The sequence below is a fragment of the Salmo salar genome, chromosome ssa12 (assembly GCF_905237065.1).
Source record: "Salmo salar chromosome ssa12, Ssal_v3.1, whole genome shotgun sequence".
In the NCBI taxonomy this organism is placed as follows: Eukaryota; Metazoa; Chordata; class Actinopteri; order Salmoniformes; family Salmonidae; genus Salmo; species Salmo salar.
The window spans coordinates 5868794-5881969 of record NC_059453.1 but is presented as its reverse complement, the minus strand read 5'-3'; the positions used below and the strand labels follow the sequence as shown (position 1 = coordinate 5881969).

Sequence of the window (13176 nt, the reverse complement as noted above, 5' to 3'; positions counted from 1 at the left end):
GGTCCTATGGACAGATATTCCAATCTCCGCTGTGGAGCTTTGCAGCTCCTTCAAGGTTTTCTTTGGTCTCTTTGTTGCCTCTCTGATTAATGCCCTCCTTGCCTGGTCCGTGAGTTTTGGTGGGCGGCCCTCTCTTGGCAGGTTTGTTGTGGTGCCATATTCTTTCCATTTTTTAATAATGGATTTAATGGTTAATGGTGTTATAGACTCTGGGGCCTATCAGAACAGGTATATATATATACTATGATCATTTGACACTTAGATTGCACACAGGTGGACTTTATTTAACTAATTATGTGACTTCTGAATGTAATTTATTACACTATATCTTATTTAGGGGCTTCATAGCATGAATACATATGCACGCACCACTTTTCTTTTTTTTTCTTTTATATATAATTTGAATAATTTTTTTATTATTATACTTTTTTTTTTTTTCATTTCACTTCACAAATGTGATGACTTTTAGATTTTTATCTGAGTAAAAATAAAATGAATCTATAAGAATTTGCCTTAAAGTATGTTTTAAATTATCACTCGTGAAAATTCTGAACTAATCATTCAACACAGTTTCCTTTGTATGTCTTTATATAAAATATTATTTAATGAATAAAATGAAAATCCAAATGTTCATCAACTGCGTTACCAACTCCAGTTAGCAGATGGCGATATCCGCCTTTAATGAGATGTTGTAAATGTGACGTATAATCTAGTGGACGGGACCGGACGGGACGCTTCTTCAACAACATGGCTACTGATTCAACCACCTCGGTAGCCTGCATAAAACCGATACATTAAAGCGCTTTAGACGTTTCAGTTAGTTTAAAACACATTTATGTCGTATCTAGTTAACCTTAATTTCTATATTTATGTTTTTGTTAGTCATCTAGATGGATGGTTCAATTAGCAGTAGCCTAGAAGCTAATGAATGATTGCTCGCTAACGTTACCTCGCTAACATCCTCGACCATGAGCTCACTAAGCTACTCCCCACCTGCTAAAGAAGCGGAGGTCTGCTGGACGGAGAAAGAAGCCCCCGTGAAAGAGGAAGAGGAGGCTATCACAGTTAAACAAGAAGTAGAGGGTGAGGGTGAAGCTGTTACAGTTAAACAAGAAGTAGAGGGTGAGGCTGTTACAGTTAAACAAGAAGTAGAGGGTGAGGATGTTACAGTTAAACAAGAAGTAGAGGGTGATGCTGTTGGAGTGAAAGAAGAGGAAGAAGCTTTCAGAGTAAAAGAGGAGGTGGATGTTACTGTGGAGGAAGAGAAACAAGACGGTGCCGCTTTGGGAGTGAAAGAGGAGGAATTGACTGTCACAGTGAAAGAAGACCTTTTCAGAGTGAAAGAGGAGGATGCCGTCTTTGGAGTGAAGGAGGAGAGGGAGATTACTGTCACATGGGAGGAGGACGAAGAGATTGGAGATATAATTAACACCAGTGAGTACCGTCTCAAAACCAGAAGTAAAAACTATGCAGTTGTTAAACTATTGTGTGGTTTTACTGAAGTTATATACTTGAATATGTTGTTCTAAACTGTAGAAATGGTTAAAGCTACACTGTCAGACAGTGTACACCATCAAACAGAGGGCCGCTAACAATGGGTCAATGCATCCAATGACATTGATCAAAATACTGCAGTCCTCATTATCTATTATTATAGTGCTCTGCTCAGCCTAAAGACATGACATTATCTATTATTATAGAGCTCTGCTCAGCCTAAAGACATGACATTATCTATTATTATAGAGCTCTGCTCAGCCTGTAAACATGACATTATCTATTATTATAGAGCTGTGCTCAGCCTATGAACATGACATTATCTATTATTATAGCGCTCTGCTCAGCCTGTAAACATGACATTATCTATTATTATAGAGCTCTGCTCAGCCTATAAACATGACATTATCTATTATTATAGCGCTCTGCTCAGCCTGTAAACATGACATTATCTATTATTATAGAGCTCTGCTCAGCCTATAAACATGACATTATCTATTATTATAGAGCTCTGCTCAGCCTGTAACCATGACATTATCTATTATTGTAGAGCTCTGCTCAGCCTATGAACATGACATTATCTATTATTATAGAGCTCTGATCAGCCTATAAACATGACATGATCTATTATTGTAGAGCTCTGCTCAGCCAATGAACATGACATTCCATGAAAGCAAGATTAGATTTGAAGCTCTACATTATTATTATTATTATTATAACAGCCACCAATTTTTTTTTTTAAATGAGGATACATTTCTGGATTAAACCTCATAGGAAGACAGTTTTTATCATGTTCTGGTTTCATTCTGGTCTCTGATTAGTAGTTAATGAAATACTATTTTTTTGTCTTTAGCAGGAGAAAGACCAGACACTCACTCTGACAGCAGGAAGAGTCCTTCAGGGGAACCAGACCCAGAGACGTCCAAACCAGTGAGACGACACCACTGCTCCCAGTGTGGAAAGAGTTTTACTAAGTTACGGAATCTAAAAGAGCATGAGAGGACACACACAGGAGAAAAGCCTTTCCAGTGTTCCCAGTGTGGAAAGAGTTTTACCGTGTTAACTAACCTGAAAAGGCATGAGAGAATACACACTGGAGAAAAGCCTTACCAATGTTCCCAATGTGAAAAGAGTTTTACCGTGTTAGTTAACCTGAAAAGACATGAGAGAATACACACAGGAGAAAAGCCTTACCAATGTTGTCAATGTGGCAAGAGTTTTACCCAGTTAAGGTCCCTGAAAAGACATGAGAGAGTACACTCTGGAGAGAAGCCTTATCACTGTTCCCATTGTGGAAGGAGTTTTAGGTCGTCTGCAAACATGAAGGAGCATGAGAGGACACACACAGGAGAAAAGCCTTTCCAATGCTCCCATTGTGGAAAGAGTTTTACCCATCTAGTGAGCCTGAAAAGACATGAGAGAATGCACACAGGAGAAATGCCCTACCAATGCTCCCATTGTGGAAAGAGTTTTTCCCAATCAGCAAAACTGAAAAGACATAAGAGAATGCACACTGGAGAAAAGCCTTTCCAATGCTCCCATTGTGGAAAGAGTTTTACCCAATCAGGGGGCCTGAAAAAACACGAGATAAAGAAGAAGCTATGTTCTTTATGTTCTTGACTGAGAATGTGTTTTTGTTAATGACAACTTCAATAAAACCTAAGAAAAATATCTTTATGGGTTTTTTTTTTTACAATCTCAATACAAAGTTATGTTGGTCTGTTCCACTAGGAAAAGGCCAAAACAGCATGGGATACAATTAAGTATGGGAGGAGTACAAATTGAAGAAGTGGCAGAAACCAAACTACTAGGAGTGCAGCTAGACAACTGCTTATCATGGTCGTCTCAAATAACTAATCTATGTAAAAAAATTATTAAAACATGTATAATCAGAAGGATAGCTAAATATTTACCAGGAAAAATTCTTAAGCAAATAACACAAGCTTTAAATTGAGAGTCAAGTGAACTACTGTTCTGTGGTCTGGGGAAATGCATCATCAAGGGAAGTTAGGAGGCTGCAGATTGCACAGAACAAAGCAGCAAGGATTGTTTTACGGTGGAGATATGGTTTTTCTGTTGCAGTCATAAGCAATGTTCTTGGTTGGTCATCAATCGACAAGATAATTGAAAAAAACATGCTTATTTTATTTCATAATATACATCATTTAAAACGGCCAAGTACAATTCACAACGTTAATCAGTTGGTAAGAGACAGACATTCAGTAAATACTAGGAATAGATTTTCCACCATCTATGCGTTATCCAGACAGAAAAGAGAAATAGGCAAAAGAACATTTCGATTTAGAGCAATACAGAAATTGAATAAATTAACTGAGCAAACCAGAAACCTTTCAATATATACATTTAAACATTATTTTAAAACAATTTAAATATAATACACAGAAATGTGGGATTACAGTAGATGAAGAATCCATATTTTTTAGATTGATTATTTATTGGTTTATTACGTTAGTATATTATGTATGTTTGTAATAGTGTGTTATGTGAAAATGTGTTCGTATATAAATTGTATTTTAATATTTAAGGACTCTTGGAAGATTAGTCCAAATGGGGACTAAAAGAGATCAAAATCAAATCAAATACAGAGTACCTCAGTTTTTATGTATACGTTCTCTGTGGATGGAGTGGAACATTAAATATAGAGTCCTAGACAGAGTCTTGTCCATCAGTCACTGTGGATGGAGTGGAACATTAAATATAGAGTCCTGGACAGAGTCTTCTCCATCAGTCACTGTGGATGGAGTGGAACATTAAATATAGAGTCCTGGACAGAGTCTTGTCCATCAGTCACTGTGGATGGAGTGGAACATTAAATATAGAGTCCTGGACAGAGTCTTCTCCATCAGTCACTGTGGATGGAGTGGAACATTAAATATAGAGTCCTGGACAGAGTCTTGTCCATCAGTCGCTGTGGATGGAGTGGAACATTAAATACAGAGTCCTGGACAGAGTCTTCTCCATCAGTCGCTGTGGATGAAGGGGAACATTAAATATAGAGTCCTGGACAGAGTCTTCTCCATCAGTCGCTGTGGATGGAGTGGAACATTAAATATAGAGTCCTGGACAGAGTCTTGTCCATCAGTCGCTGTGGATGGAGTGGAACATTAAATATAGAGTCCTGGACAGAGTCTTCTCCATCAGTCACTGTGGATGGAGATGGAACATTAAATATAGAGTCCTGGACAGAGTCTGCTACATCAGTAGATGGAGATGGAACATTAAATATAGAGTCCTGGACAGAGTCTGCTACATCAGTAGATGGAGATGGAACATTAAATATAGAGTCCTGGACAGAGTCTGCTACATCAGTAGATGGAGATGGAACATTAAATATAGAGTCCTGGACAGAGTCTGCTACATCAGTAGATGGAGATGGAACATTAAATATAGAGTCCTGGACAGAGTCTGCTACATCAGTAGATGGAGATGGAACATTAAATATAGAGTCCTGGACAGAGTCTGCTACATCAGTAGATGGAGATGGAACATTAAATATAGAGTCCTGGACAGAGTCTGCTACATCAGTAGATGTAGATGGAACATTAAATATAGAGTCCTGGACAGAGTCTGCTACATCAGTAGATGGAGATGGAACATTAAATATAGAGTCCTGGACAGAGTCTTCTCCATCAGTCGCTGTGGATGTAGATGGAACATTAAATATAGAGTCCTGGACAGAGTCTGCTACATCAGTAGATGGAACATTAAATATAGAGTCCTGGACAGAGTCTGCTACATCAGTAGATGTGGATGGAACATTAAATGTAGAGTCCTGGACAGAGTCTGCTACATCAGTAGATGGAGATGGAACATTAAATATAGAGTCCTGGACAGAGTCTGCTACATCAGTACATGGAGATGGAGATGGAACATTCAATATAGAGTCCTGGACAGAGTCTGCTACATCAGTAGATGGAGATGGAACATTAAATATAGAGTCCTGGACAGAGTCTGCTACATCAGTAGATGTAGATGGAACATTAAATATAGAGTCCTGGACAGAGTCTGCTACATCAGTAGATGTAGATGTAGATGGAACATTAAATATAGAGTCCTGGACAGAGTCTGCTACATCAGTAGATGGAGATGGAACATTAAATATAGAGTCCTGGACAGAGTCTGCTACATCAGTAGATGGAGATGGAACATTAAATATAGAGTCCTGGACAGAGTCTTGTCCATCAGTAGCTGTGGATGTAGATGGAACATTAAATATAGAGTCCTGGACAGAGTCTGCTACATCAGTCAGTGATGGAGATGGAACATTAAATATAGAGTCCTGGACAGAGTCTGGTCCATCAGTACTGTGGATGGAGATGGAACATTAAATATAGAGTCCTGGACAGAGTCTGCTACATCAGTCGATGTAGATGTAGTGGAACATTAAATATAGAGTCCTGGACAGAGTCTTGTCCATCAGTCGCTGTGGATGAAGTGGAGCATTAAATATAGAGTCCTGGACAGAGTCTTGTCCATCAGTCGCTGTGGATGAAGTGGAGCATTAAATATAGAGTCCTGGACAGAGTCTTCTCCATCAGTCGCTGTGGATGGAGATGGAACATTAAATATAGAGTCCTGGACAGAGTCTGCTACATCAGTAGATGGAGATGGAACATTAAATATAGAGTCCTGGACAGAGTCTGCTACATCAGTAGATGGAGATGGAACATTAAATATAGAGTCCTGGACAGAGTCTGCTACATCAGTAGATGGAGATGGAACATTAAATATAGAGTCCTGGACAGAGTCTGCTACATCAGTAGATGGAGATGGAACATTAAATATAGAGTCCTGGACAGAGTCTGCTACATCAGTAGATGGAGATGGAACATTAAATATAGAGTCCTGGACAGAGTCTGCTACATCAGTAGATGGAGATGGAACATTAAATATAGAGTCCTGGACAGAGTCTGCTACATCAGTCGCTGTAGATGTAGATGGAACATTAAATATAGAGTCCTGGACAGAGTCTGCTACATCAGTAGATGGAGATGGAACATTAAATATAGAGTCCTGGACAGAGTCTGCTCCATCAGTCGCTGTGGATGTAGATGGAACATTAAATATAGAGTCCTGGACAGAGTCTGCTACATCAGTAGATGGAACATTAAATATAGAGTCCTGGACAGAGTCTGCTACATCAGTAGATGTGGATGGAACATTAAATGTAGAGTCCTGGACAGAGTCTGCTACATCAGTAGATGGAGATGGAACATTAAATATAGAGTCCTGGACAGAGTCTGCTACATCAGTAGATGGAGATGGAGATGGAACATTAAATATAGAGTCCTGGACAGAGTCTGCTACATCAGTAGATGGAGATGGAACATTAAATATAGAGTCCTGGACAGAGTCTGCTACATCAGTAGATGTAGATGGAACATTAAATATAGAGTCCTGGACAGAGTCTGCTACATCAGTAGATGTAGATGTAGATGGAACATTAAATATAGAGTCCTGGACAGAGTCTGCTACATCAGTAGATGGAGATGGAACATTAAATATAGAGTCCTGGACAGAGTCTGCTACATCAGGTAGATGGAGATGGAACATTAAATATAGAGTCCTGGACAGAGTCTGCTACATCAGTAGATGGAGATGGAACATTAAATATAGAGTCCTGGACAGAGTCTGCTACATCAGTAGATGGAGATGGAACATTAAATATAGAGTCCTGGACAGAGTCTGCTACATCAGTAGATGGAGATGGAACATTAAATATAGAGTCCTGGACAGAGTCTGCTACATCAGTAGATGGAGATGGAACATTAAATATAGAGTCCTGGACAGAGTCTGCTACATCAGTAGATGGAGATGGAACATTAAATATAGAGTCCTGGACAGAGTCTGCTACATCAGTAGATGGAGATGGAACATTAAATATAGAGTCCTGGACAGAGTCTGCTACATCAGGTAGATGTAGATGGAACATTAAATATAGAGTCCTGGACAGAGTCTGCTACATCAGTAGATGGAGATGGAACATTAAATATAGAGTCCTGGACAGAGTCTGCTCCATCAGTCGCTGTGGATGGAGATGGAACATTAAATATAGAGTCCTGGACAGAGTCTGCTACATCAGGGTAGATGGAACATTAAATATAGAGTCCTGGACAGAGTCTGCTACATCAGTAGATGTGGATGGAACATTAAATGTAGAGTCCTGGACAGAGTCTGCTACATCAGTAGATGGAGATGGAACATTAAATATAGAGTCCTGGACAGAGTCTGCTACATCAGTAGATGGAGATGTAGATGGAACATTAAATATAGAGTCCTGGACAGAGTCTGCTACATCAGTAGATGGAGATGGAACATTAAATATAGAGTCCTGGACAGAGTCTGCTACATCAGTAGATGTAGATGGAACATTAAATATAGAGTCCTGGACAGAGTCTGCTACATCAGTAGATGTAGATGTAGATGGAACATTAAATATAGAGTCCTGGACAGAGTCTGCTACATCAGTAGATGGAACATTAAATATAGAGTCCTGGACAGAGTCTGCTACATCAGTAGATGGAGATGGAACATTAAATATAGAGTCCTAGACAGAGTCTTGTCCATCAGTCACTGTGGATGGAGTGGAACATTAAATATAGAGTCCTGGACAGAGTCTTCTCCATCAGTCACTGTGGATGGAGTGGAACATTAAATATAGAGTCCTGGACAGAGTCTTGTCCATCAGTCGCTGTGGATGGAGTGGAACATTAAATATAGAGTCCTGGACAGAGTCTTGTCCATCAGTCGCTGTGGATGGAGTGGAACATTAAATATAGAGTCCTGGACAGAGTCTTGTCCATCAGTCGCTGTGGATGGAGTGGAACATTAAATACAGAGTCCTGGACAGAGTCTTCTCCATCAGTCGCTGTGGATGAAGGGGAACATTAAATATAGAGTCCTGGACAGAGTCTTGTCCATCAGTCGCTGTGGATGGAGATGGAACATTAAATATAGAGTCCTGGACAGAGTCTGCTACATCAGTAGATGGAGATGGAACATTAAATATAGAGTCCTGGACAGAGTCTGCTACATCAGTAGATGGAGATGGAACATTAAATATAGAGTCCTGGACAGAGTCTGCTACATCAGTAGATGGAGATGGAACATTAAATATAGAGTCCTGGACAGAGTCTGCTACATCAGTAGATGGAGATGGAACATTAAATATAGAGTCCTGGACAGAGTCTGCTACATCAGTAGATGGAGATGGAACATTAAATATAGAGTCCTGGACAGAGTCTGCTACATCAGTAGATGGAGATGGAACATTAAATATAGAGTCCTGGACAGAGTCTGCTACATCAGTAGATGGAGATGGAACATTAAATATAGAGTCCTGGACAGAGTCTGCTACATCAGTAGATGGAGATGGAACATTAAATATAGAGTCCTGGACAGAGTCTGCTACATCAGTCGCTGTGGATGGAGATGGAACATTAAATATAGAGTCCTGGACAGAGTCTGCTACATCAGTGGTAGATGGAACATTAAATATAGAGTCCTGGACAGAGTCTGCTACATCAGTAGATGGAGATGGAGATGGAACATTAAATATAGAGTCCTGGACAGAGTCTGCTACATCAGTAGATGGAGATGGAACATTAAATATAGAGTCCTGGACAGAGTCTGCTACATCAGTAGATGGAGATGGAACATTAAATATAGAGTCCTGGACAGAGTCTTCTCCATCAGTCGCTGTGGATGTAGATGGAACATTAAATATAGAGTCCTGGACAGAGTCTGCTACATCAGTAGATGGAACATTAAATATAGAGTCCTGGACAGAGTCTGCTACATCAGTAGATGTGGATGGAACATTAAATATAGAGTCCTGGACAGAGTCTGCTACATCAGTAGATGGAGATGGAACATTAAATATAGAGTCCTGGACAGAGTCTGCTACATCAGTAGATGGAGATGGAGATGGAACATTGAATATAGAGTCCTGGACAGAGTCTGCTACATCAGTAGATGGAGATGGAACATTAAATATAGAGTCCTGGACAGAGTCTGCTACATCAGTAGATGGAGATGGAACATTCAATATAGAGTCCTGGACAGAGTCTGCTACATCAGTAGATGGAGATGGAACATTAAATATAGAGTCCTGGACAGAGTCTGCTACATCAGTAGATGTAGATGGAACATTAAATATAGAGTCCTGGACAGAGTCTGCTACATCAGTAGATGTAGATGTAGATGGAACATTAAATATAGAGTCCTGGACAGAGTCTGCTACATCAGTAGATGTAGATGGAACATTAAATATAGAGTCCTGGACAGAGTCTGCTACATCAGTAGATGGAGATGGAACATTAAATATAGAGTCCTGGACAGAGTCTGCTACATCAGTAGATGGAGATGGAACATTAAATATAGAGTCCTGGACAGAGTCTTCTCCATCAGTCGCTGTGGATGTAGATGGAACATTAAATATAGAGTCCTGGACAGAGTCTGCTACATCAGTAGATGGAACATTAAATATAGAGTCCTGGACAGAGTCTGCTACATCAGTAGATGTGGATGGAACATTAAATATAGAGTCCTGGACAGAGTCTGCTACATCAGTAGATGGAGATGGAACATTAAATATAGAGTCCTGGACAGAGTCTGCTACATCAGTGATGGAGATGGAGATGGAACATTAAATATAGAGTCCTGGACAGAGTCTGCTACATCAGTAGATGGAGATGGAACATTAAATATAGAGTCCTGGACAGAGTCTGCTACATCAGTAGATGGAGATGGAACATTAAATATAGAGTCCTGGACAGAGTCTGCTACATCAGTAGATGGAGATGGAACATTAAATATAGAGTCCTGGACAGAGTCTGCTACATCAGTAGATGTAGATGGAACATTAAATATAGAGTCCTGGACAGAGTCTGCTACATCAGTAGATGTAGATGTAGATGGAACATTAAATATAGAGTCCTGGACAGAGTCTGCTACATCAGTAGATGGAGATGGAACATTAAATATAGAGTCCTGGACAGAGTCTGCTACATCAGTAGATGGAGATGGAACATTAAATATAGAGTCCTGGACAGAGTCTGCTACATCAGTAGATGGAGATGGAACATTAAATATAGAGTCCTGGACAGAGTCTGCTACATCAGTAGATGTAGATGGAACATTAAATATAGAGTCCTGGACAGAGTCTGCTACATCAGTAGATGGAGATGGAACATTAAATATAGAGTCCTGGACAGAGTCTTCTCCATCAGTCGCTGTGGATGTAGATGGAACATTAAATATAGAGTCCTGGACAGAGTCTGCTACATCAGTAGATGGAACATTAAATATAGAGTCCTGGACAGAGTCTGCTACATCAGTAGATGTGAGATGGAACATTAAATATAGAGTCCTGGACAGAGTCTGCTACATCAGTAGATGGAGATGGAACATTAAATATAGAGTCCTGGACAGAGTCTGCTACATCAGTAGATGGAGATGGAGATGGAACATTGAATATAGAGTCCTGGACAGAGTCTGCTACATCAGTAGATGGAGATGGAACATTAAATATAGAGTCCTGGACAGAGTCTGCTACATCAGTAGATGGAGATGGAACATTCAATATAGAGTCCTGGACAGAGTCTGCTACATCAGTAGATGGAGATGGAACATTAAATATAGAGTCCTGGACAGAGTCTGCTACATCAGTAGATGTAGATGGAACATTAAATATAGAGTCCTGGACAGAGTCTGCTACATCAGTCACTGTGGATGGAGTGGAACATTAAATATAGAGTCCTGGACAGAGTCTGCTACATCAGTAGAGATGGAACATTAAATATAGAGTCCTGGACAGAGTCTGCTACATCAGTAGATGTGAGATGGAACATTAAATATAGAGTCCTGGACAGAGTCTGCTACATCAGTAGATGTAGATGGAACATTAAATATAGAGTCCTGGACAGAGTCTGCTACATCAGTAGATGTAGATGGAGATGGAACATTGAATATAGAGTCCTGGACAGAGTCTGCTACATCAGTAGATGGAGATGGAACATTAAATATAGAGTCCTGGACAGAGTCTGCTACATCAGTAGATGGAGATGGAACATTCAATATAGAGTCCTGGACAGAGTCTGCTACATCAGTAGATGGAGATGGAACATTAAATATAGAGTCCTGGACAGAGTCTGCTACATCAGTAGATGTAGATGGAACATTAAATATAGAGTCCTGGACAGAGTCTGCTACATCAGTCACTGTGGATGGAGTGGAACATTAAATATAGAGTCCTGGACAGAGTCTGCTACATCAGTAGATGGAGATGGAACATTAAATATAGAGTCCTGGACAGAGTCTGCTACATAAGTAGATGGAGATGTAGATGGAACATTAAATATAGAGTCCTGGACAGAGTCTGCTACATCAGTAGATGTAGATGTAACATTAAATATAGAGTCCTGGACAGAGTCTGCTACATCAGTAGATGTAGATGGAGTGGAACATTAAATATAGAGTCCTGGACAGAGTCTGCTACATCAGTAGATGTAGATGTAGATGGAACATTAAATATAGAGTCCTGGACAGAGTCTTCTCCATCAGTCGCTGTGGATGTAGATGGAACATTAAATATAGAGTCCTGGACAGAGTCTGCTACATCAGTAGATGGAACATTAAATATAGAGTCCTGGACAGAGTCTGCTACATCAGTAGATGTGGATGGAACATTAAATATAGAGTCCTGGACAGAGTCTGCTACATCAGTAGATGGAGATGGAACATTAAATATAGAGTCCTGGACAGAGTCTGCTACATCAGTAGATGGAGATGGAGATGGAACATTGAATATAGAGTCCTGGACAGAGTCTTCTCCATCAGTCACTGTGGATGGAGTGGAACATTAAATATAGAGTCCTGGACAGAGTCTTGTCCATCAGTCACTGTGGATGGAGTGGAACATTAAATATAGAGTCCTGGACAGAGTCTTGTCCATCAGTCGCTGTGGATGGAGTGGAACATTAAATATAGAGTCCTGGACAGAGTCTTCTCCATCAGTCGCTGTGGATGGAGTGGAACATTAAATACAGAGTCCTGGACAGAGTCTTGTCCATCAGTCGCTGTGGATGGAGGGGAACATTAAATATAGAGTCCTGGACAGAGTCTTGTCCATCAGTCGCTGTGGATGGAGTGGAACATTAAATATAGAGTCCTGGACAGAGTCTTGTCCATCAGTCGCTGTGGATGGAGTGGAACATTAAATATAGAGTCCTGGACAGAGTCTTCTCCATCAGTCGCTGTGGATGGAGATGGAACATTAAATATAGAGTCCTGGACAGAGTCTGCTACATCAGTAGATGGAGATGGAACATTAAATATAGAGTCCTGGACAGAGTCTGCTACATCAGTAGATGGAGATGGAACATTAAATATAGAGTCCTGGACAGAGTCTGCTACATCAGTAGATGGAGATGGAACATTAAATATAGAGTCCTGGACAGAGTCTGCTACATCAGTAGATGGAGATGGAACATTAAATATAGAGTCCTGGACAGAGTCTGCTACATCAGTAGATGGAGATGGAACATTAAATATAGAGTCCTGGACAGAGTCTGCTACATCAGTAGATGTAGATGGAACATTAAATATAGAGTCCTGGACAGAGTCTGCTACATCAGTAGTGGAGATGGAACATTAAATATA

At 40.1% G+C, this 13176-nt stretch overlaps 1 protein-coding gene across 2 annotated transcripts; it reads left to right on the top strand.

Moving 5' to 3' along the window:
- The first annotated feature begins 725 nt into the window (after nucleotides 1-725).
- LOC106595872 (zinc finger protein 501-like) lies at nucleotides 726-3165 on the top strand. 2 transcript variants are annotated; one of them, XM_014187216.2, is made up of 2 exons: nucleotides 726-1434; nucleotides 2351-3165. In XM_014187216.2, exons 1-2 carry the CDS (start codon nucleotides 969-971, stop codon nucleotides 3112-3114), a joined length of 1230 nt encoding a protein of 409 aa, XP_014042691.2. In that variant the 5' UTR covers nucleotides 726-968; the 3' UTR covers nucleotides 3115-3165. The 2 variants fall into 2 exon arrangements, with proteins under 2 accessions (XP_014042691.2, XP_045546521.1); XM_045690565.1 differs by having other exon boundaries at nucleotides 2348-3165.
- The last annotated feature ends 10011 nt before the right edge of the window (nucleotides 3166-13176 follow it).

Coding starts and splice junctions, on each gene's coding strand:
- LOC106595872 (XM_045690565.1), top strand. CDS start 969: ATGAGCTCACTAAGCTACTCCCCACCTGCTAAAGAAGCGGAGGTCTGC. Junction 1,435..2,347: donor TGGAGATATAATTAACACCA/GTGAGTACCGTC, acceptor TTTTGTCTTTAG/CAGGAGAAAGACCAGACACT.